This window comes from Psammomys obesus, unplaced genomic scaffold, assembly GCF_907164565.1.
Source record: "Psammomys obesus unplaced genomic scaffold, mPsaObe1.curated_primary_1811, whole genome shotgun sequence".
NCBI classification, from domain to species: domain Eukaryota; kingdom Metazoa; phylum Chordata; class Mammalia; order Rodentia; family Muridae; genus Psammomys; species Psammomys obesus.
Window position 1 is genome coordinate 16974461 of NW_026596149.1, and position 25908 is coordinate 17000368.

General features: G+C 41.0%; 1 protein-coding gene across 1 annotated transcript in view; it reads left to right on the forward strand.

The window, feature by feature from the left end:
• The first annotated feature begins 309 nt into the window (after positions 1-309).
• Positions 310-25908, forward strand: part of Il2ra (interleukin 2 receptor subunit alpha) — a 43558-nt gene continuing 17959 nt past the window's right edge. The window contains exon 1 of the mRNA XM_055593873.1: positions 310-435. Within this exon, the coding sequence (XP_055449848.1) occupies positions 372-435 (64 nt within the window). The 5' untranslated portion in view covers positions 310-371. The remainder of the gene's footprint in view (positions 436-25908) is intronic.

Here is a 25908-nt window from a genome sequence, read left to right on the forward strand (position 1 = left end):
GCACAAAAAAGAATTCATAAGTGGAGCCTGATCCTTCTCACCAAACACAGCCCACACCTCCCAGTAATTGAACTTGAAAAAAAAAAAAGTTTGAAAAAATTACCGCAAACTATATTGTCATCAAAAACGCTTCCTACATGAGATCACAGAAGAGAGTAGGCTCAACTTCCTGCTGAGCAGATCAGCCTAATGCTTAAATAGAACAGCTCCTGACGGTCATTGACATTGTATGAAAGCCAACAGTGACAGTCTGAGAGGACTGGGCCCTTAATCTGGCATCCTCCCAGTAGGATGCAGGAAATAGGCTGACCCAACATACTACAGAGAATTCATCCAGTTCCTGCTCCATCCAGATTCCACAGGCCTGGAAGATGGAACCACGCTTGCTGATGCTGGGGTTATTCCCATTCATCATAGTACCCAGCTGTCTGTCAGGTAAGAGGCCAGGGGGTTGCCCTGGGGATCTTGTGAAGAAGACTAATGGAATCTTGAGAAGCCTCCATCTCCTCAGCTACAGAGCCAGAGGGAGCACAGAGGTAGAAAACTCTGGGAAAAGAGTTGGATCCCGGGTTCTACCTCTTTTCTGTGGCACACCAGGAAGCCATTTTGTGCCTCAGTGGTCCCTAATCTATAAACCTTGCTTAAAATGGCATGGAGGATTTTGTTACTCACATTCTTTTTTAAGTTTTTGGGTTTTTTTATTTGTTTGTTTGTTTTTGGTTTTGTTTTTGTTTTTTGGAGACAGATTCTCATGGAGCCCTGGCTGGCCTCAAATTTCAGTATGTATACATACTGACCTTGAACTCCACTGTCTGGTATCTTCTTGTTTTCAGGCAGTCATATAGCCCAGATTAGAACTACCTATATAGCCTAGACTGGCTTCAGGCTGAAGATCCCTTTCCTTAGTCTCCCAAGTGCGGGGATTATAGGCCTGGGCCAACATACCCAGCTAATACATTTTCTTTTATTCTTCTACTACATCCCCAAAAACAACTGTATGATAAATCTAAAGAGCTACTACAGACGTCTCAAAGTCATCTTTAATCAGAAATGCTTCATCCCAGGAATGCTTTGGTTTTGCTGTCTTGGGAAGTTCCTTGTGAATGTGATTTTTATGGCAAAGTCAGAAAACATAAATATACTCATTTTCAGCTCATGCTATTTTTCTGCTCTTCTCTATGTAGCTTCTCTATGTATACATGTAAATTGTGAATTCAATCAACATGGATTTTTCAGATATTATCTTAAGAAATAAAAGTGACCAACTCAGATACCAAACAATTCTTCTTAATTGGGATGAATTTTCATATATATATACACACATATATATATATAGAGAGAGAGAGACAGAGACAGAGACAGAGAGATACCAGCATCTCACTATGTAGTCTTGGATTGCCTGGAACTTCCCATGTAAACTAGATTGGCCTCAAACTCATAAAGATCCACCTGATTCTGTGTGTACCACCACACTAGACTGAAAATATATTTTTTTGAAAGTCTACAATTTCACATTCTTAATTTCTAGAAATGTATTGGATTTCAGGGAAAAAAATTATTTAAATGATTCCAGAAAAAAATGTGTTGAGAAGAGAAAAATTATGACCTGTACTCAAAGTTTGGTTGCTAACTTGGGAGCCAGTGACCATACTGTTTTGGACCACTTAGTGGCCAGCTGTAGAAGCATCTTGGCTTTGGAGTTTAGTTTTTTATGCTTTTAGGAAGCTTTTAATGCCATCTCTCCCTCCACAGCACCTTTGCCAAGCCAGTCCAAGTCAGAACAATCAAATCTTTGCAATCAAGCATATTCTGTCTGTGGGGAAAGCATTTCAAGTAAATTTGTGTTATGAGCTGTGACTGACTTACATAGGGCTCATTTACTTGGTTTTGTGAAACACTAATACTTCTTCTGCACACGCATCTGGAGAAATGATGGTGGTGCCGGTATTAGAATGTACTTAGTGCTGCAGGAGTGTAGGGCTGTCAGAGAAGACTTCATGAAGGTAGCATGTCAGTGGAGCCCTGGGGACTGGTACATTTTCATAAGAAAAGATTTTTACATGAGAATATACATGGACCAATACATAGAAGGGACTGGAGAGTCAATAAGTGGTCTCATGTATTCTCTTCCTTGGACAGAAATATGGAAACACTGGGTGAAGAACAGAAAGATAGGAATGAGATGAAAGGATTTAAACCATTGTACAGAAAGTTCAAACTTTTTCTTTTCCTGTGTTGCAGGGGATAGAAATCCAAGGCTTTAAGCATGTGAGACAAGCACTCTACCTCTGAGCTGCATTCCTAGCCCACAACTTAAAATGCTTTCACTGTATTTGGTAGGCCACAAAAAACTTCTTGAAAATGTGAAGGGATACCATTTGTAGCGTACATTTGAGGCATCAGACATATGCATTTTATTGCAAGTTATAACTACTTTGCAGTGTGCGAGTCATAAATCAGCAGAATAACCCCAAAGACAGATTATCATGATTGCAAGGCTCACATCCAGCTTGTCCTTTGATATTGCAAACGAGACCAAAGGTGACGGTGTCTGAGATTAGGGTATCAGGTGCAAGGAAGCGTGTCAAGAGGCAAATTGACTCCCAGGGAGAAAGAGAATAAAATAGCTGGGCTTTCTGAGGTCAGCAAGCAGCTCAGAAACTACCCCAGAGCAAAAGATAATCTCCTTTAAGATTTCTTTTTCCTCCAGGAAGAGTCAGGTTTAAACAATCAATGCAGATAGGGAGATGGATCATTATTGGTTTAGAGCACCCATTGCCCTTGCAAAAGACCCAGAACCCAACATGGTGGCTCACACCCATCTGTAACTCCAGTTCCAGAGCATCTGACTACCTCTTCTGGCCTCCATAGGCACTGTTCACACATGGTGAATAGAGTACATGCAGGCCACACACACACAGACACACACAGACACATACATATATAAATACATACATATATATATGATATATATATATATCTTAAATATTAAAAAGTTTAGAAAGATAAACAAGTCTTTCTATTCCTCAGGGGTAAGAGAGAAGTCTTTAACAAAATAAAACAGACTGTCAACAGATGTAATTTCTAGCTGATTCATAAGGCAGATTTTCATTCTGAAAATTTCCAAAGCCACCATTTAAAATTGTGATGTGGTTCAAGGGATGTATTAGTCAACCTGGGTGGTTTTAGTCTCTATATCACTGGCCTTGGGATGTGGTTAAAAAAGAATTCTCCCTGATGTTGCCAACACAGCGGGTTACTGAACGCACCTTTCTCAGAATTGTGGAAATTCTGAGGCTCTTCTTGATCATCTTTCATTCTAGGAATTCTGTAATCAAATCTTTATCCCTGTAGAGTCAACAGACAAAAGGTGTGGAAACCCATTAGGGTGATATGCTTGTCTAATTATCTCTTCTGGTAAAGGCTACTGCCCACACTAGAATTTCCCATCTTCAGCTTTGTTTCTGAAACATAGCCTTCACACGGACTCCTTCAGTTTCTCCACAGAATTATAACTACTGTTACTTTGCTCATCTTCAAAATAGACCTTGGAGTGATGAGGCTTTCCTAAGTATTAGAAACACTTATAAAATAGTCATGACTTCCCCCCAACAAGTGTCTTAAATAGACAGCTTGATATGAAACCTCTGTCTGTGCTCCATTTAGCTTTGAGAGTTGAAAATCTCGTCCACTTATGTGTCGACTGGACATACTCTGAAAGAACAGCTTGTGTGCTTAACCCCTCCATCACTCTCTTCGTCCTATAGTCAAGGATTTGGGGGATTTTTGTGTCCATATATTTATACGTGTGTTCACATGGACACAAGTGCATATGAATGAGTATGTGTGGAGACCAGAGGTCAGCTTTGGTATTAATCCTCAGCTGCCATTCACATGAGGTTATTTTCTTATTGTTTGGGGCTTTTATTGTTGTTGTCTAGAAATGGAGTTTCTGGCTATTCTGGGCCTACATGGTCAGGCTAGACTGGCTGGCCAGAGAGTTTCAGGAATCAGCCCATTTCTGATGGGCTGGTATTAAAAGTATACACTGCTTTTAAATTTTTGACATTATTTTATTTTGAGTGTATGAGTGTTCTGCCTGTGTGTGTATATGTGCAGCACATGCCTGCCTGGTGCCCCTCAGAGGTCAAAAGAGGGCATTGGCTTGCCTGGGACTAGAACTTCAGATGATTATGTGCTCCTATGTGCATGCTGTGAAGAGCAGCAAGAGCAGAGCAGCAAGTGTTCTTATTGCTAGCCCCCCCCCTCAGTTTTTATGTGGGCACTAGGGATCAGAACTGAGGTCCTCATTCTTATGCAGGAAGCGATTTACAAACTGAGGCATCTCTCCAGCCTTGGAAACACACACTCAAAAAAAAATTGAGAATTCTAGGTACTTTTGTATAAGGCAGACCACACCTCAACCCAGTGGTTGTTCATGCTCACTCTGCTTTCCTTATTGTGCAATGGTGGACACGCATTTTGCAAACAAAGAATGAGTTTCCTTAAGAAATTTAGCATGCCACCAGTGGTCAGTGAGGAAGAGAATTAGGAAGCAAATGTGCTTTTAAAGAATTAGAGTGTGGAGCAAGAAATCTTATGATGTTAGAAGAACTGAAAGCAAGCCCTAGGAAATTACCACTTTCAGTAAATTTCTCTCCGCAAAAGAAGAAGGTTAATACAGAGATCTTGAAATCCCCTTCCAGTTCCTTATTCTATGTCAAGAATTCTGGAAATAAAAAGACCTGCACAGACATACAAAAATCCTTTTTATGCTAGGGTACTTTTGGAAGAAAAAAAATTCCCAACCAAAGACATGCCCAGTATCATACGGATTGAAAGGTCATCCAGTATCAACAGACTGAAATCTGATAGTTTGGTTGTAGGTTATTTCCCACTCTCGAAAGGTACTGTCCTGAACTGCAGCACAATTACTACTTCCGTACTTGTCGAGCTGTGGGTGTAGGGTAAAAACACCATTGTGTTTTGGTGAAGCCTTCTTGTGTTGGTTCTCTTGCTCCGGGGATTTTTATCTTCAAACAATGTCCATGCTTCTCAAAAGGAGTGGGAATCTATCTCGTTCTTCTCTTGATCTTGAGTCATTCCATGTGAGGGAAAAAGAGGAACCTTCATTCAATGCATTACTTCGAAAAGTTCTAAACCCCAGGCCTGTGATGCCTCTGTGGTTAAGAGCACATACTACCTTTTGCTGAGTTTGGTCCCTAGTACCCATGCTGGGAGTCTCACAGCTGCCTGTTTGGATCCAGTGACCTTTTCCAGACTGCATGTACTATATATAGACACACACAAATAAGAGTAATTCTTTTTAAAATGTTATGAGCCCTTTATCCGTAAATGGGTTTCAAATAAAGGCTGGACTCAAATCCAGGCCTTTTTGCTGTTGTTGTCTTGTTTTGTTTTTTGAGACAGGATTTCTCTGTGTAGCCCTGGCTGTCCTGGAACTCACTTTGTAGAGCATACTAGCCATGAACTCAGATATCCACCCTCCACCGCCTTCCAAGTGCTGGGATTAAAGGTGTGTTCAGCCACCACCTAGTAAACCCAGGCCTCTTGATTATTGGCTCAATGTTTCTTTATCCTGATTCTCAGAAGTGACATCCTTTTTTTATTCATCCATTCATACATTATTGTTATAGGGATGGAAAAGGTACAGCCCTTGTTCTCCAACATTCCTATCTTGAAGACTGCCAAGGGAAAGCCAAAACCTGCCAAAGAGTCAACATTCCATTCCATTACCAATTCTCCACCATGTTTTCTAGGAAGTCACCCATTTGTAGGAAAAACAATTAGGCAATCCCAGGAAATGTTGGTATGTTCTACTGTAACGTTGCTTAGAGAGGTCTTGAGTGTTTGATTTTACGGTCATCCTGGGCTTTGCCTTCATCAATAAGAGAATACAAGTCTCACTAGAGGCTGTGTAGAACAGGGTTTGCCAACAACAGTTGCACAGAACAGTGTGCATCTGGGGTGACTGGGACTTGTGAAGACCAGTGAAGTCAGACTCTCTGGCGAGAAGAACCAGATGCACTGATGACATTGTGTTTACGTCTCTCCGAACAATGAAAATTCGGCTAGGATTGAAATCCAACCAGCACAGCACAGAAGTCAAATAATGGCACAGGCCAGCGTGGTGTGCACAACTGTCACCCTTCCACTTGGGAGATTGGTGCAGGAGGATTGTGTGTATGAGGCCAGCCAGAGCTGCACAGTGAGCTTGTTTTTTTTCAAGAGAACAAACACAAAGAGGAGGAAAAAGAGAGAAGGAGAAGGGAGAAGAGGAGAAGGAGGAGGAGGAAAAGAAACTCAAATGATTCCCCTGTTGGTTTAATTTCATTATTTCATTTTTATTCATTAAAAACAGAGGAGGACTTCTCAAACTTTACAGGACACCTGGAGATTCTATTATAAAGCATTCTGTTTGGATGGGGATTCGGTAGCTTCCAACAGTTCAAACCAGTTCAAACAGGCCCCAACATGAGACCTGTATAGTCAGTCCATGAGCACAGTTCTGAGCAGCAGGCTATCATGTAACAGAAGAAATGCACACCACCTAGCCACACAGAACTGGAGACTAAAATGGGAAGCAACCTCAGAGAAGATGAACTATTGATCAAAGGATAAAAAATCTATATAACAGCCTGTGGATATTGTAAGCGGTCAGATTATAGAGAGCAGCCTACTACCTGGATAACAAAGGAACAAGCTCTGAGAAGAGCTTTTTGGAGAACCTAGCTCTGAAGGGTACTTAAGTATAACAGAGGATGGTGGGAGGCAGTACTGTGTAACAGCTCTGTTGAAGCTGTACCCATGGACCACCATTCATGCTAGTCAACTAAAGACTGAGGAGCTGAACGGAACTACCAAATCAACAAGCTCTGTCATATTAATATGCACGTGTATATACATACATACACATGTGTCTGAACAAAATGAGATTCAAGTGCATAGTGATTCTCCGATAAAAAGTAATACCTTACCCAAAAGATGAACGTGGAGGCACATGTTTGTAATCTCAGTGCTGGGAACGCATAGATAGGCAGATTCCTGGGGCTCACTGGTCTACCAGCCAAATTGGTGAGCTTTAGACTGATGGGAAAACATATCTCAAGAGAAAAGGTGGATGGATTCCAAGGAATGACTCCTGAGGTTGACCTCAGCTCTACACACACACACACACACACACACACACACACACACACACACACACATACACAGACACGCACACATAGACACACAGAGATGTACCCACATGAACATTGCAATAATTATAATAATAATACTGTTGTTCAGACAAATAACTTTGTATGTTCCTCATCCTACTTTAATCCTCCAGTGCCTATAAGCATTAGTTGATGGATTACTGACCAGTGTTGCAAGTATCACATGGTATCACTGGATATAGTCAAAAAATTTTTGAGTCTTCTACCCCTACATCTATGTTTTTAACTCTTACCCAGCCCTGTCAACCTCTGCCCTCAAGGGCAGAATCTCAGGGCTTCTAACATGACAACTTTCTTCTACCCTGCCAGTGTACTAGGCTTCAACCAGCAATTTCCAAAGCAGTACTGGGCATCCTACAAGCAGGAGGCTTAGGCTCACAGAAGTGGACTATCATCAGTATATGGTTTCACCCAGAAGAAGCAACTTTTTGTTTCTTTATTTAAAAGTCTTAGTGATTTTAATTTATGTTTTCTGTTTAAGTATTTGGCCTGTGTGAATGTATGTGCACCGTGGGAATGTTTGGAGCCCAAAGAGGCCAGAATAAGGAAACAGGTCCCCTGAAACTGATTTTATGGAAGGTTCTAAGCCACTATGTGGGAAGTGAACCCAGATTGCCTGCAAGAGCAACAAATGCTCTTAACTGCTGAGTGGCTCCTCCAGTCCCAGAAGAAGCATTTTAACCAGTGATGATAAAGCCAAGAACTTATGTTCACAGTCTATATGCGGTTTCTCAGGTATTGCATTAAATCAGTCTCTTTTGGTTTGATTTTCAGAATAAGGTGGCTTTGATGAGTAGTGTGGCCTATGCCTTTAAGTTCAACACTTGGAAAACTGAGACAGCAGATATCTGAATTTTGTGCCAGCCTTTTTGACACAGAGCTGTGGTTCTCAACTCTCCTAATGCTGCGACTCTTTAATATAGTTCCTCATGTTCTAGTGACCTCTAACCGTAAGATTATTTTTATTGCTACTTCGTAATTGTAATTTTGCTGCTGTTATGATCATAATGTAAACATCTGTGTTTTCTGACTGATCCTCTTAGGCAACCTGTGGCCCACAGATTTAGCACCACTGACACCACTGGGTTCCAAGCCAGCCAGGGCTACATAGTGAGCCCCTGGTACTCAAAAAATTTTTTAAAAAGTTATAATTATCTCCACTTTATGGCTGAACTGAGTCTTTGATCGGTTCATCAGCAACTTATGTAACACAGCTAGAAAGTCTCTAGGATTTGAGTTTGCAATGTCTCTACCTACCATTCTGAGCCATGACTACCTTGCATAGCAGCTCCACGGTCTACCAGAATGGACCACTTGTTGAATCTCTTGTATTTTTTTTCCTGTGTATGTATACATGTATATACACACACACACACACGTATGTGTAGGTCAGAGGTCAACATTTCCACCTTCTATTTCTTCACCTTATTTGTTTATTTGTTTGTTTTTTATTTTATTTTATTTTATTTTATTTTATTTTATTTTATTTTATTTTTTTATGTAGACAGTGGACTTGAGGACCATCTGGCCAGAAAGCTCCAGTGACCCTCCCTGTCTCTCCCAGTCCCACTGCTGGGGCTACAAGCACACAACATCAGGTTTGGATTTTTAGTAAGGATCCAAAATCTGAGTCCTGTGCTTTCATAGCACGTTGCTACCAGCATATCCTTAGCCTTTCTTTCTTTCTGAAGCATGGTCTTATGTAGCCCAGGGTGGCTTAGACATTCACGTTGTAATTAAGGCTGGCCCTAAAGTCCTGATGCCCAGTGCTTGGATTACAAATGCATGCCACTGTACCTGTCTGAGAGGACCCATCTAGCCCTGAGAACCTCTATTTCCTGGATCGTTCAGCTTCCTTTGCGGCCCTCTTTCTGGTCCCTTCAATGAGCACTCTAGGGTGTTTTCCTTGCATCTGATTGTGCTTCAAAGAAAGCGCTGCAGCCGAGAGTCTTGGCAGCTCACACAACAGAGGAAATTCTGAGCACCTTTGGGCATGAGTCACCACACCTTGTTCAGGAATTGCCATCTCTGCCCACAGAATCACCCACTGTTTTCTGTTTGGGACCAAAATAGATACCTCCTTCAGAAACTGTCAATTTTTTTGTGCTCTCAGTAATAAAATAAAATTAAAAAAAAAAAAAGGCAAAGATAGGTTTGTGCCTCCAAAGGTGGACTAGGAAGCTGCTGTACAGGTAAATGTGACTGGTAGAAGGAACAGAATGACAGGGAACAGCCCATCTTTGTGGCAGGACTTCTGATTATTTCTATGTCTATTGCTTTGTTCAGTCCTCTTTTCATTAAATCAGTCACTATCTATTAAGCACTTACTGTGTGTTAGTCACAAGGTTAGATGGGCAGAGCCAAGTAAGACCCAGCTCTTGGCCTTCAGAAGCTTACTGTTTATGAGGAAAGAGAGACTGCCTGGACTCTTGCCACCCAAGCCAAGTGCTGGGTTCAAGTACAACACAGAGTTGATGGACACATAGGCCACTGTCCATTACTCCTGCAAGACCAGTATGCTGTAAGCCTCCCATTACTCTTACAATTTAGAACAGAGAGGAGGGTTGAGGGCCTTGTTTTGTCAGCATGAATCCTTAGCATTATTGGAATCCAATCCTTTCCATTTTGAATTTAGATCAATTTAGATAGAGGTTATGTGTTTCATTTGTCTCAAGGGATACCTTGCAGGAACATTTCAGGTAGGATATATTTGGAGTTCTTTAGTAGCAGACTTTTTTTTTGCACAGCCTCATGAATCTTAGAGGTACCATCTATAGGGCAACTGCCACATGTCTGAATACATTTGAAGTTCTCTCCAGCCCTCAACACCTATGACCTCTTCAAGGAAGAAAGAAAAAAAGGGAGGGAGGGAGGAATGGAGGGAAGGAGCTGAGGAATCCCATTAATCCAATTCATACTGTTAGTGAGTTTCTCTTCCCCTCTCCTCCCTCCCCTCTCTTCTCCCTCCCCTCCCCTCTCCTTTCTTCCCTTCCCCTCCTTTCCTTTCTTCCCTCCCCTCTCCTCTCCTTTCTTCCCTCCCCTCTCCTCTCCTTTCTTCCTTCCCCTCTCCTTTCTTCCCTCCCCTCTCCTCTCCTCCCTCCCCTCTCTTCTCTTTCCTCCCCTCTCCTCTCTTCCCTCCCCCTCTCCTCTCCTCCCTCCCGTGTCCTCTCCTTCCTTTCCCTCCCCTACCTTCTCCTTCCTTCCCTCTCCTTTCCTCCCTTACCCTCCTCTCCCCTCTCTTTCCCTTCTTCTTTCTCCCTTCTTTTTTTCATATCCTTCTGTGGTGCTAAGGATCTAAGCCAGGACCTTACACATGCTAATAGAGTAAGCATTCTACCACCGAGCCAAGCTCTTGTTTTTTAAGACCAGGATTCTTCTAGCTTGGGCTGAACTTGAACTTTCTATACAGTCCAGGCTGGCCTTAAACTCATAACCTTCCTTCCTCAGTGTCCTCCAAGTGCTGGGATTACAAAGTATATTATCACACTAGGCTTTTGTTTTTGTTTTGTGTCACACTGAGGACTGAACCCAGGGATTCATTTATGCTAGAAAAACACTTCACCACTGAGCTGCAACCTCAGTGCTCACTATATTTTATAGAGCAAAGAAGCAGTGCTTCTTTAAACATTTATTTATAAAATATAAGAAAAATACATGATAAATGAGTATAAATAAAAATATGAGATATATATATATATATATATATATATATATATATATATATATACACATACATAAATGAAATTACCTCCCAAATCAAACTGGCCCATGTGCCCGGGGAAAGGTCAGTTTATCATGTTGCTGGGTGATGGCAAAAGAAATGTTTCAAAAAGTTTTGTTTGAAGTCTCCGACATCTATGTTGACGTCAACCTCTTCCTGCCCAGCACTCTGAGAGTTTCCAGGGAGTTTTGGGGCCAGTGACTTGACACCTGGTTGCATGTTTGACACTTGCTGACTGTGGGCAGGTTGTGGTGGCTTTCCCTACCAAGCCCGTCACTCAGCTGAGCATCAGCGCAGTATCTGCTTCCTGTCCTTGTGGTAGTGACACCACTGTTCAGAGCCTGATTTAGAGCAGAAAGAGCCTTTGTAAAGAGAAAACTCCTTATTTAAAGGAAAGTAAAACAAACTTTTTAAGAGTGTTTTCAGAATAAAAGGCAATGTCCTCAGACTTCCCGCTGGTACCCCTGAGGGGAGGCACACCTTGGAGGCTCTTGATGTTCAGTTTTTCACTTCTAGGTTTTCCTGCCTGATACCAACCAGTCCATCACTTTCCCTTTCTCACTGTTTCCTCAGGTTCTGCTTTTCTGAGGCAATTTTTAGCTACTGATGCTGAGGAACTGTTGGCCAGAGCTTGCCAGGCTCTAGAGGCATCTGGCAGCCACTCTCCTCCTCCTTAGAGACTACAGTTGCAGCCATTGATAACCTGGGCTGTCTAGCCAGGAAGCTCATGGGGTCTGCCTCTCTCCACCTCCTCTTCTTCTCCAGTATGGAGTTTGAACATGCACAGCCAAACAGAGTTTATGGTATGTGGGGTAAACAAACTTGGGATCCCATGCTTGTGTGGCAAACCCATAAGACCACCTGCCAGCTTTGGGTTTATATATTTCAATACACATTCATATTTTAATATACAGTGTAATATAAGTTCTTATACTGTAGTATTGGCAATGCTCAGTATGCTTGCTCCTAGGTGCCTCTTATTTTCCATTACTTTTTCTTTGTTTTCTGTTTCTTTTCTAATCCTAAATTGCTGTCCCACATCATGTTTACTTCTGTGGTCTTTTCTTGTGTTTTATTTTATCATTCATTTTTTTAAAAGATTTATTTATTTATGTATTTTATGTATATGAATGCTGTATTTGCATGTTTGCCTACATGAGGGCATCAGATTCCATTACTGATGATCATGAGCTACCATGTGGTTGCTGGTAATTGAACTCTGGACCTCTGGAAGAGCAGCAATGCTCTTAACCACTGAGCCATGTCTCCAGTTCTTATTTATTTAGAGACAGGGTCTTGCTATATATCTTGAGCTGACCTGGAGCTTACTACATAGATAGGCTGGCCTTGAACTCATGGTGGTCATATCTCTCAGCCTCCTGAGTAATGGGGCTACAAATGCAGGGGAAACCCCACAGACATCCATTTAAAAATCTCCTCATCACTACAACTTAACATCTTGGAAGGCCCTCTTTCTTTTCAGAAGACTGTGGGTGGGGTTTACTAATTTAGCACGGCTCTGCTAAAAATATGGCTCTTTCCCAAGAAATCAGTTTCCAAGATTTGAGGGGAAATTTGTCTTTTCAGAGAAAGGGATATTCCCCCCCCCCCATCTTTTTTTTTTTTTTTTTAATCTGATAATACCTTATTTAAATCAAGTTGACATTCTGCGGTAAGCTTGTGGTTAACTCTTTCAAGTACTGACACTTGTTTTTCAATGAGGAGACTGAAGAATTAGAAAAGGCCAGCCTCAACCACTATAAGGCTGGAGTGTTGCAGATTCCCGGACTTGGCAGTGTAGAGGCAGCTATGTGTGACAGAAGACGTTGTCAGCCAGTAGCTTCTGTTTCTCTTTCTAAAAACAAATTCCTAGTTCCTCTAGGCCTCCTGCTTGTTGTTTATGTAATTACTGTCAACGAAGGCACAAGGTTTTCTCAAAAAGGGTCTTACTGGTGAGTCACTCATTCCTCTCTTGTGGAAACTGCAGCTTTGATGCAGCCTGGGAGAACTGGGCCTCAGAAACTGTGGCTCAAATAACACCAAGACTCACAAAGGAGAAAGACTAGCACTAGTGAGAACCATTGTGCAAATATTGTTTACTTTTGGTGACTTCCCTTTAAGTTTAAGAAACTTCTCTTAAATAATGACTACACACATATGTATTTTTGACAGGGTCTCACTATGTAGCCCTGGCTATCCTGGAACTCACTATGGAGACCAAGCTGGCCTAGAACTCACAGAGATCCCACCGCCTCTGCTTCCCAAATTCTGGTATTAAAGAGATGTGCCACCATGCCTGGCTTTAACGAAAATTTTTTAAATTATCTTTGAGTTATTATTATTATTGCTTTTAACATGACCACAGAATTTTCTACCTTTCAACAATCATGAATCACATCAAGAGATTTTTTTTTTCCATTAGTTTACCATCCACCATTGGTAAGATAAATTCTAATTGATCAGAATGTTAGCTTTAGTCATCCATGGCTAAAACTGAGTACAAATACTATAGTCAATATTCTAACATCTGTTTTTATAAGTGAGACTGTTCTATGACCATTTTCTTGGCAGTTCTTCCAGGTTTGATAGAAAAACTAAACTAACCCTATAAAATGAATTGGAAAGAATTATTTAACCATCTGTGTGATCTGAATGAGAATGGCTCCCGTAGGCTCATATATCTGAACACTTGGTCCCCAGTTGGTGGAACTTCCAATTTGAGAAGGATTGAGAGGACTGGCCTCGTTGGAGGAGGGATGCCACTGGTGGTGGGCTTTGAGGTGTCAAAAGACCCCTGTGGTGCTCCAGTGCTTTCTCTCTCTCTCCCCGCCTCATGGTTGTGAACCAAGATGTGAGCTCTCAGCTGTTCTTTTGTTCTGCTGTCATGGATCCTAACCCTCTGAAACCATAAGCCAAATGAAATGTGCTCTTTGTTAAGTTGCCTTGATGGCCATGGTGTCAAATCACAGCCATAGAAAAGTAACAAAGAAACCCTCTGGAACAGTTTGCTTTAAACATCTGGTACTTATTTCATGTTTGTTCATGAGTTGACTTTTTCAAATGATTGCTTTCTTTATTAGTTATAGTTTTACTTCTTCAATTTCTCCCTGTCTTTGGTTTCTCTATGTGTCCCTGGCTGTCTTGGGACTCACTCTGTAGTGAGTCACCAGGCTGGCCTCAAACTCACAGAGAACCATTTGCTTCTGTCTCCCAAGTGCTGGGATCAAAGGCATGCACCACCACCATCGGGCTTCTCTCTCTCTTTCTCTGTGTCTCTCTTTCTAAGACAAGGTGTTGCTATGTCCCTTGGGCTAGACCTAAATTCAAAATTCCGCTTACTTTTGAGTTTTTGATGATCAGTAGTTACACCTCCTTTTCTTCATACTGTTGTTTTGTTGTACTTGCTCCTTCTAGTCCTGTTTATTTTTGGAATCTGCTTAAATGAGTAGCTTTTATTTTGGCTGACATTCTCTGCTGGTTTTTTTGTTTTTGTTTTTGTTTGTTTTTTTAATCAATCCTACCTATAGTCTTTGTATCTCCTGATGTCCTTTTCAAAAAAATATTCCACTGTTTTTAACTTCCTTTAGTAAATATTTAATTGGATAATGCTTGTTCTAAACATGTATTTTCCTTTGGAGTTGTACACCTCCCTGTAGATGAGAACTGCAGGATTTAATGCTTATTGTTTTCATTGCCATTCAGTGCCAAGTATTTTACAGAGTTCAGAGTTCTGAGTTCCCCTTTGATCCACTGATTTATTTGGAAGTTTAAGCTTTCTTTTTAAAACGTGTGAAGTTTTATTATTGTTTGTGGTTTTTTCTTTCTGTTCTTAACTTTTGATTTCGTTACACCATGGTTAGAAAATTACTCTGTGTGACACTTACTCTTTGACACTTGTAGAAACCACCTCTGATGCCGAGTAAGATTTCAGCTTTTGTGAAGGTTCCACAGGTGGTAAAAAGAATGTACATTTCCTATATGTTGGGCATACAGCTACACAAATACCCACAAATCAAGTTTACTGAACAATTACCAAGACCTTCTCATGGAATAGCCTTCTCTTGAGAGTGGTCCTTGGAATATCAGTTTGTTGTGTAGTGAGTGTTGAGTTAAATTCTGGTTAGTTTGCTTCTTGTGGTTTCCTGTAGCTTCCTGGGCTGCCTTTGGTAGCTTCTGATTGGTTGAGTGCTGAAGGACCTGCTTCTACTGTAGGATTCCCATGAGTGGGGTCTTTGGTAGTTCAGGAGTTGTGTTATAGACAGTGAAGCATATGAGATGCATTATCTCTGGTTATTGCTGTAGACTCAGGACTATGTCACTTGGAAGACAGTAGAAGTGATTTGTGCTTCTCTCGTGTGGAGTGAGCACAATGTGCGACTTCTCTCTTTTGTTACATCCAGTGTTGAGTCTTCAGCCCTGATCCCAACCCCACTCTTCCGAATCTTGGGACTTTTGTCTTCTTCGTTATTCATGTTGAGATATTTCCTAAGTTTGAGCAGGCCTAAGGAATAGAGGGAATAGGAAGGGTGCATCCAGAGTGTAGCCAAGTGGATAGATAATAAAGCATGAGCTATAACACCACTGAATCATAGTAAAATATAATGTTGGCTCCACCCTCTTGCCAGCTACGAACAACCACTTCCAGAAAGAAGAGTTGAAAAGTTTAAAATTTTGAACTTAATTTCACCTTAGAAACAAAATGGAAGCTGAATACAAAGATGGCTGCAGCTTTGTCTCAAATAGCAGGCTGCAGCACCCTATGTGTTTACAATGCTGGCCTTAAGCCTCAGCACCAACAGTAACATCAATGGCTCAGCAGCAAATCATGTTCTAAATGTACAATAAAATCCCATTAAAATAACATCTCCAACACCAATGACCATAAGAAAGTGAAGATCTAATATCAAACACACAGAAAAAAATAAACAATAATGAAAGGAAAATTAATATAAAAAAAGGAATAAAGTGAAAAACAGATGGAAAAGATCCAAGTTAGGTGATTAACAAACACAGTTAGATAAAAAAGTAAGAAAAAGTAGTGAGGGAAAACAAAGGCAAATGCAAAACAAGTGAAATTAAGCAAGTCGAAGGTTTCTTCTTGCCTAGGTGACAGAAATGTTTCTTTCCCCAGCCCAGGACTCTATGGCTATAGGAGCCACCTACATGCTATTTTCACTGGCCAATCTTGTCCATGTGCCTGCAGGAGTGGGTGGAAAATGGCCCAGTCATTGGCTAATCCTCTAAATGTCTCAGAACCTCTGAACATGGAGAACATGACCAAACCAAAGCCACTGGTGCTGAGCTGAGGGTGGGTGTCAACAATACTGATTGTCTCACTCTCCACCTCCTAGAAGGCCCTCTACATCTGCCCCTGCTTATAAAGGAAGCCCCTTCCAGTTCCTTCTGCAAAGGATACCATGGTTTCCACCAAACAGATTCTGATCTGTAAATCTGTGTCTAAGTCATGGTCAGTGTCCTAGTTCTATACTGAATCTTGGTGTGGCCACACGCTGAGCCAATCAAGAGGGCAAGCCTATTGGAACTTGGAGATGTTGAAGAACAATAGTGTGTGCTGGCAAGATGGCTCAGCAGGTAAAGATACTTGACATGAAGCCTGATGACCTCAGTTCAATGCCTGGGACCCACATACAAGAAAGAGAAAACTGACGCCAACAAGTTTTCCTCTGACCTGCACACATGGTACTGTGTGGCATATGAGCACTTGAGTATATACACAATAAAAATAAATACATACATACATACATACATACATACATACATACATACATACATAAATGTATCAATGATAAAGAAAGAACACATCGCTAGGCATAGTGGCATGAGCCTTTAATCTCAGCACTTGGTAGGCAGAGGCAGGTAAATCTCTGTAAGTCTGACTATACTATATACAAAACACACATATCAGACATTCAATGGTCCATATTTTTAAAAGAAAAGAATAAGCAAAGTAGCCCATGATCTCTCAGGAAGATCACATTCCAACCACAACTAGAAAGTAGAACTCTTGAATGTATGCATGTTTGGCTTGCTCTCCTTGTTTTAATTAGTGCCCAGGGAATGGTCGGCCCACAATTAAGATGGGTCTTCTTACATCAATTAATGCAATCAAGACAATCCCTCAGACATTCATTGAGGCTACCCTTAAGAGCCAGACAATTTCTCACTGGTGTGAGATGCTTACCTGCTCAGTGACAATTAATACTGAGCATCACACCTACTGTATACAAGGGGGTGAACTGAAGAACCTGCTGGCGTGGCTCCTCCATGGCAGGGTGAAGGTTTTTACTGCAGGTATGAGAGAAAGCAGAGAGAAAAAGAAGCCAAATTAACATGGCCAAAGCAAGGGAAACAGAAAAGAAGAGCAGAGATGGTGAGATACCAAGAGATGAAGCAAAAGACAGAGAATAGAGCAGAGAGAGAGAGTGAGAGGAAGGATAGTAGAGAATTGTGGGTTATAAGTAGGGTGAGTAGCTGGGGAGAGAAAGGCCAGGAGACTGTCATGGGCACTTGGAAATGTGTAACAGGTACTGAGGAACCTGGAGGCAAGCATGATATGCTTTGATATGCTAATAGGGACTACCAGTAGCCATGTGTCCCTCCTGTCGGAGGTCAGGGAAATGACTTCTTTTGGTAGAAGGGAATCAGTTTCACAAGTTCCTGAGGAATGCTGGTTTTTATCCTCCTGTAGTCTGGGTTGGGCACCTCTCTGGATATTTGGACTGCCTATACACCACCTGCCTTCTCTCTGTTTACGGTATTTGGAAGTGAGGTCTTTGGGAGGTGATTATCATATAGGAGGCCATAGGAATAGGGACCCACGCTAGCCTTAGTGGCTTGACAAGAGGAGAGAGGGAAGCTACCACTCTTGCTCCATCTGCCCATGTGATACCCTCTGCCTTGGCTTGCTGAGTTTGCTTTATTATATACCCCAGAACCACACCTGCTCAGGGGTGTCACCACCACAGTAGGCTGAGTCTGGGCCCTTCCATATCAATCAAGAAAATGCCTTATAAGACTGCCTAAAAGCCAATAGGTTGGATACATTTTCTCAGCTGAGGTTCTCTCTTCTCAGATAACTTTAGCTTGTGTCAAGTTGGCAAGAAAAAAAAAAAAAAAAGAGCAAACAAACAAGCCCACTACCAATACAGCTGGTTTTGAAAGTCAATGGAGAAGGGGCTATGAATGCAAGAGTGTTTTGACTCCTGGAGGATGTGTGGATGTGAAGATCAGGGTTAAGTGAAATTGGCTTGGAAGATAACAGCCACTAAGAGAAACAGGATGGCTTGTGTGTTTATTTCTAGCTTTTTACTTCAAGATAAATTCACACTCTGTTCTTTTCCCTCTTGGCTATGTCCTAACATATTTGAGTTTTCCATTTGAAGTAATTTTCTGAAGGTAAAAGGGAGATTTGGGTTTGTTTGTTTGTTTGTTTGTTTGTTTTGTTTTGTTTGAAAGATACATATATACAGGCAGCCATCAGACTTTTGACAGTCAGTTACTACCACTATGAGAATGTGGTTTGGGTAACTTGACCTCTTGGGACCTCAGTTTCTGGCTGTGTGAAGCCGGAAGAATAACTCCCTTTCGTGGTTGCAGAGACCATTGGAGGTGATATACACAAAGCAGAGCTCAGAAATTAGAGCTGTTATACTTAAAAAAAAAAAAAAAAAAAAAAAAAAAAAAAAAAAAAAAAAAAAAAAAGCAGGGGGCCTGACCATTCTGAGTTCATAGATAATGGTCTGGATGGAACCACAACATCAATTAACACCACCTGGTATTCAGGTAGCTTAGACGGCTGAGCCATCTCCCTGCAAGTGACAGCCACCAGTCATCCTGTCTCTTGCAGGTTATATGTCTCTGACATGGAAGGAAGATTTCTGGACTTGGAATCAAAGAGTTCAGGTCTTCCCTTCGGCTTTTCCAAAATTCACAGAAAGGACAAAGAAAGGACAGTTTCTTCCTTGTGATTCTACCAACTCTCAGAGCATTTTGATTATGTGAAAAGATAGTCATCATCATGTTCTTCTTTTATTTTAAGTATTTTATCTTGCACAAAAGCACACTGACTATGAGGCCCAACCACTGATTTGGGCTGGACAACCTTGACGTTGTCCTTGGCTTTCTTATTGGATGTGATGTGGAAAAGAAAGGGTTTCAGGCAAAAGCAAACTGTTTATCAGGTGCCTTGAACTCTTGATGTACTCCTGAATCCCTTATAAAACTTAGTAAATGCCCAGCCAGCAGATACTGTGCTTGGTGAGTGATTCTAAGCTCCTTCCTCACTCCCTATAAATAGGGGAGAGGCACAAAGGCAAAGACACTTTCTCCGTGCTGGCAGCAATACAGACAAACAACTTCCCTTAAATCACCCACACAGCAAGGACTCTTATCTCAAACTCTGTCCCCACCCTTTGGGAGCCCTGTCCTTTTCTGTACCTTTCATGTCACTTCCATGGGCCCCAAGGGTCAGAGAAGTTCCCATCTTAGACGTCCTAAGACAAAACAATGCTCCTTTCTCCGAGCCCACATTGTTTCTCACTCAACCACCTTTCCTCCAGCCGCGAGCTAGACCCTGAATCAAAGTACACGCCACTCTGAAGGCACAAGAGTCCCCTGGAAGGGTGTACGGAGAGAAAGTAGGAGGCAGCAGCCAGAAGTTCCCCCTAAACCTTACCTACCCAGTGTGTGGCTGTCGGCAGTAAGCACCAACACCTCTCATGAGCATCTTAGAAAGAGCCAAGTCTGTAACTCCAGGTGCTCTGAGCCCCCCTTCAGCTCATCTTTCACCCTCCATTAGTGCCACTGCCACCTGTCTTCCGAGTAGTCTTCAGATTGTCCAAACTGTGTCCCGCTTAACTCGAGGGACACAGAAGTATGTCACGGCACAATTAATTCTAGTTTTATTCTCTTTCTGAAAGTGAAGGTGTTAAAAAAAATTAAGGGGATGCTTTTCTGTTTGAGGAGTGGAGTTGAAGCCAAAAAACCATAGAAAGGGGACGGCAGCTAGGGTAAGAAGTACTGAGCCAAGTCCACGCTCTTTAATCTCTTTGCTGTTCTGTGGAGGTTCCTTCCTGGGGTGAAGAGGGGAATGATGAAAAAAGCAAACATGACCTCATTTCACAGCAAGGCTCCACCTCTGAAAGGCTCCCACAATCGTCCCAAAACAGCGCCACCAGCTGGGGACCAAGTGTTCAAACACAGGAGCCTACGGGACATCCAACTTTCCCATTCAAATTACACGGGCACCATTCTCTACCTGTCCTGCGCTGCAGTCCACAGGGAGGAGGCTATGTGATTGTCACTAGTATTTTCCAGAGTGTTATCTGGAGGACTCAAAAGTTGCTACAACGCCTTGTATTCCAGTTGTTCAGGAAGTTCCTGGAGATCCACAAATAATCGCAAGAGAAGCTGCATCATGCTCTTATTTCAGAAAGAGTGATAGGAGGGAATTGGGGAGAATGAGACCACCCCAATGGTGCAGCTGACACAAGACGGGGAGCTTGTTCAACACTGGAAGGGTTTGGCTTAAGTCTCACATCGTGGGCCTCGGATCAAACCCTTGTATCGGGCTGATAAACAACCGCCGGCTGCCTCTGTGGCCCTGTGCCCAACTGAGAAGTTTAAGAGCTGAAAGGCAAAGCCACACTCATGTACTTGGGAGTCTGTGCTAGGAGTCTCCTGGGAGCCCCACATCCCAAGAATTTAGGAGGAGAAAAGCCTGGCAGCTGAGTTTGGAAGAAGTGCTGCTGGTGTTTTCAGGAGGGAAAAGTAGAGAGTGGAGGCAGCCGCCACATGATGCCATCTTAGGTTGTTAATATAGCATTTCTTTTCTGAGTTGTGCACATGGAATTCTCCTTCATGACCTCTCTGAGAACCGTCTAGACGATTTATATTTTGTTCTTTTTGGCCATAGCGCTAATGTTTCTTTTATGACACCAGAGTGAGAAAAGCTAAGAATAATCTAGATTTATTTTCTTATGGGACTATAAAGAAGTAGAAGAAGAAAAAAAATCTCCAGGGCTGCCTGTCCCAAGGATTCTTCTGCCTTGGGGTTGTTGGGTAATTTTTGGAACACGTTTGGCAAGGCCTTTCAGGGAAGAGAATTATGAGCAATTCCAGGAAAGTTTTTATTTTTTATTTTTTGTTTTTTTAGGATTGGAAAAATCTGTGAGAATACAAAGTTCTAGAACTTTGTGTTCCCCACATGTCCCCACATGACCTCCTTGGACAGTGAGCCAGTCTATGACGCCTATGGAAATTTCCATGGCCTTATCTAGAAAGACACCACCGTGCATTGAAGAATGCCCAGGGGTGCAAAGTTATCCCAAAGATAACCTCTCTGACCCTTTTCAAAGTTATGTGTTTGAAACATTTCTTGGTTTGTGGTTTGGTGCCAGATTCCAAATATACTTAAAATTAATCCTTGCCAGGCAGTGGTGACACATGCCTTTAATCCCAGCACTCAGGAGGCAGAGGCAGGCAGATCTCTGTGAGTTTGAGCTCAGCCTGATCTTGCAGAGAGAGTTTCAGGACAGCTAGGGCTACACAGAAAAACTGTCTTAGAAAACAAAAAAGAAGATTGATCCTTGACTATTTGTGTTGATGGATAGCAACTCAAGAATTTGTTAATTGATTTTGTTGCAGTAAAATAAGTTATAGAGAAATTACTTTTAAAAATTAATTATTAATTATTTTTAAAGATTAAATATATTAATTTAATGTATTTTTTAAGATTTATTTATTTATTATACATACAATGCTCTGTCTGCATGTATGCCTGCAGGCCAGAAGAGGGCACCAGATCTCATTCATTAGAGATGGTTGTGAGCCACCATGTGGTAGCTGGGAATTGAGCTCAGGACCTTTGGAATCACCTGAATATTATTAAAGTGCATAGATGTTATTAGGTGCTCCCCTCTGTCACTCACTGCCTATTCCTTTGAGGCAGAGTCTCTCTCTGAACCTGGGGCTCAGACTTTCTCAGCTAGTCTGGAAGCTAGTAAATCCAAGCTGTCTTTCTGTCTGTCCAGCTCTGGACTGGTGTTTACAGGCATTTGCAGGAACACCCAGCTTGCTGCATGGTTCTGGGATCCACACTCTGGTCCTCGTGATTGTGGCACAGACAAGAACAGCAGCTGATCCATCTCTCCAGACTGCAAACCTACAGGTTTTATTTTATTTTCCTTATGAAGATGATGATTATTATTGTATGGGGTTGTGTTAGGAAGCCTGTTTATAGAGAAGCAGTATGTACAGATTTGAAGCAACTGTGCAAAATCATATGGTTAACACTGAGCTCTTTTGTGCTGTCTCCTTTGAGCTGATCTCCATCTACCACAAGAAACCACTGGCCTAATTTCTCTGTTTAAGCACGTGCGCTCTCTCTCGCCTCTCTTTCTTTCTCTTTCTCGCTCTCTCACTCTCTTTCTCCTTCCATCCCTCTCTTCCCTTTTCCATTCTTTAAATTTCATGTAATTGGATCATACAGTATAACTAGCTTCTTCAGTTAATTTTTTTATTTTTTTTTAGATTTATCTATGTTGTGTGTGGCAGGAATGCATTCCTTTGAATGCTTGTGTGCTCTTTCGAATTTATACTTTATTCTCACAATGATAGGTACGTAAGTTATTGAGTTGTGGTTTTGTTACTTTAGAGATAAGGTCTCTAGTAGCCCAGGCTGGCATCAAACTCATAATTCTTCTGCTTCAGCTCCCTGCGATCTGAGATTAGAGGTATTTACCACCATGTCTCACCTTGGGCTGGTTATTAATCAGGCTGCTAGAAGCCTTCGTAAATTTCTGTCTATGTGCACACTATTTCATTGCTCTTAGACAAATGCCTCAGGGCAGAACTGCTACACCATAGCTTAGGGGTACAGTTATTTTCTTTAATTTTTTTTTTTAGATTTATTTTACGTTCAGGAGTTCTTTGCCTACATGAATATTTGAGCACCACATTCATGCCTGGTATTCACAGAAGTCAGAAAACAGCATCAGGTCTCCCTGGAAATGGAGTGGCAGAGAGTTTGGAAGCACAGTGTGTGTTCTAGAAGCCAAATCTGCATCTTCTGCAAGAATACCAGCTCTTAATTGCTGAGCCATCTCCCCAGCCCCCATTTTAAACACCTTAAACCAGTGGTTCAAAGCCTTCCTGATGCTGCAACCCTAAAATTCAGTCCCTTATGGCATGGTGAACCCCCACCCATGAGATTATTTTGGTTGCTACTTTATAACAGAAATTTTGCTACCATTATGAATCACAATGTGAATGTTTTTGGAGACAGAGGTTTGCCAAAGAGGTCACAACCCACAAGTTGAGAACTGCTGTCTTAAACCGTTTTTCCAAGTAGTTTTATGTTCTCACTACTGTAAAAGAGAATTCCAGCAGCTCTGATTCCCCTTCACATTTAGTGCATTTTTCTTTTCTTTTTTTAATATTTATTTGTTTGTTTGTTTGTTGCCATTTCACCCAAATTCATGGTGGTTTTTAATTTGTGTTTTAGTTTTGTGTGTGTGTTTGTGTGAAGTGCATAAGCATACATGTATGGAGGTCAGGGAACAACTTTCAGGCATAGATTTTTCTCCTTCCTCTGTGGGTTCTGTTGAATGAACTTGGGTCATCAGGTTTGGGCGTCAAGTATGCTTAACCTACTGAACTCTCCAGCCTCTGTATTTTCTTGATAGTTTGGTGAGTGCCATTTCAACTTGACTTTTTTGATAATTGTATATTTTCTTTGGAAACATGACTATTCACGTGTTTGTTCACATGTCAAGTCACTTACCTGTTAAGTGTTGATACATAGGTCTATTATTCTGGAAAGAAATATTGTCATATATATATTATAAATACTTTTTCTCATAGTTTGCCATAGTTTGTCTTTTCTATCGTCTCACGATCTTTGGATTAATTGACACTTTTTGAATTTTTTTCTTTTATAAAATGTTTAATCTGTGCAGCAGTGGGTAGGAAGATGTTGTCAGATCCTCAGGAGCTGGAGTTATAGGTGGTTTGAGCTGTTTGGTTTTAGCGCTGAGATCAGAATACAGGTCCTCTACAAAAACAGCAAGCTCTCTCAACCACTGAGCCATCTCTCCAGCCCTGTTTTTATTTTATACTCAGCACATTTTGTGTCCTAAGAAATCTTCACCTATCCCCAATTTCTAAAGCTGTTTGCCTTAATTTCCTTTAAGACATTTTACAATTTTAATTCTGTGGTTTCGTGTTTAATACTTGTTGCTAACATATGGTTCTTTATATTAAAGAAAAACAAGTTCTTATCTGTGAAAGGAAGTTCTTTGCCCTTCACACATTTGTCCATATGAATCAATAGTATTTGTCGGGAGCATTTTTCTTTCTTCATAGAACTGCTTTGGCAAATTGGGGTCGGGGGGGCAATTCAATGTGCGTGAGTTTCTAGAACTTATTTCTGTTGCTGTATTTGTTTTTCTCCCAATTGATGACTAGCTTTATTGATAGTCTGGGTAACAGATGGTATGAGTCTCTAAACTTCATTTTATGACTAATTGTCTTAGATGCATCCAAGGAAGTTTGAAAACAACTTGAAAATTTAACTAAAAAGCATGTTGGCTGTTTTTATTGTAATTACCTTGAATTAACAGATGGATTGATGGTAAACTGGTGTCTTTTTAAAGATCAGTCTTCTAATCTATAAACACCATATGTTTCTCTGTTTACTTCCCTTAAAATTTATCTCAGCAATGTTACTGTTTTCAAGTCTGATCTTCTTGGAGGTTTGGGTGAATTTATTCTTGAGTATTTTGTGGTTTCGATGTATAAATGCAATTGATTTTAGATTTTTGTCTAATTGATTAAGTATATACAAATGACAAGTGATTTGAGATTGCCACACCTGATGACTTACAAATGCCATTGTGTAGAATTCTTGGTGCTTTTATAGAAAGAGGCATTTCAGCTATTAATAACACCCCTTCTCATGAAACTTCTCTCTGATAGTAACATAGCCATATCAGCTTTCTTATGCTTGTTTCTGTATATCTTTTTTAAATTTGTTCACTCTCAATTTGTTGTGGTTTTTATATCTAAGCATGTTCTCTCATAGACAGCATGTTGTTGAGCCTTGCTGTTTGTTGTCTGAAAGTTTTCATTTTAGAACATTTTGTACCTTTGTGTTTAATGTATTCAATGATAATGGCTTAATCTCCACAGCTGCCTTCTTGCTCTTTCCTATCTGCTCCATTTGTATTCTTACTTCTTTATTCTTTTTCATTTTGGCTACTCAAATATATGTCTGATACATATTGGAATATTCTATTTAATTTATTCTATTACCACCTTTTTAATGTGTTCATTATTTCATTATTGGATGCCTTCTCTGAGGAATTTACTATGCATTATTAATTTTCCATGTCCTATTTGGTTAATATTGTACCATTTCAGACATGTTAGAAAAACTTAAAAAGCTAAAGGTCCATTAGCCTCAATCCTCTTTCTACGCTTGTCATATGTTTTATATTTACATAGGTGGTAAGATCTGTCATGTAGGGACCGGTAAGATGGCTAGTGGTTAAGAATGCATACTGTCCTTTCAGAAGATCTGAGTTTAGTTCCCTGAACCCACATCGAAAAACTCATAATCACCTGTGGCTCTAGAGATCTGACACTCTCTTCTGGTCTCTAGGAGCTCTTCGATCATGTGCCCCACCCTAACACACAATTAAAATTAAAATAAATAAAAGAACTACTACACACTGTTATTATTATATATTAAGTAATGCAATACAAGTGAGCTAGTGGGATTCTGTAAACTTTCTCTTACCTGAAAATGTGCTAGTCCCACCCTCATCTTTGAAGCGTGTCGAATCTAATCAGGATTCTGAGCTGACCGGCTATCTGTTTGAAGGTTGGCTTTGTTATTTTCTGGCTTCTTTTGTTTCTGTGGCAAAG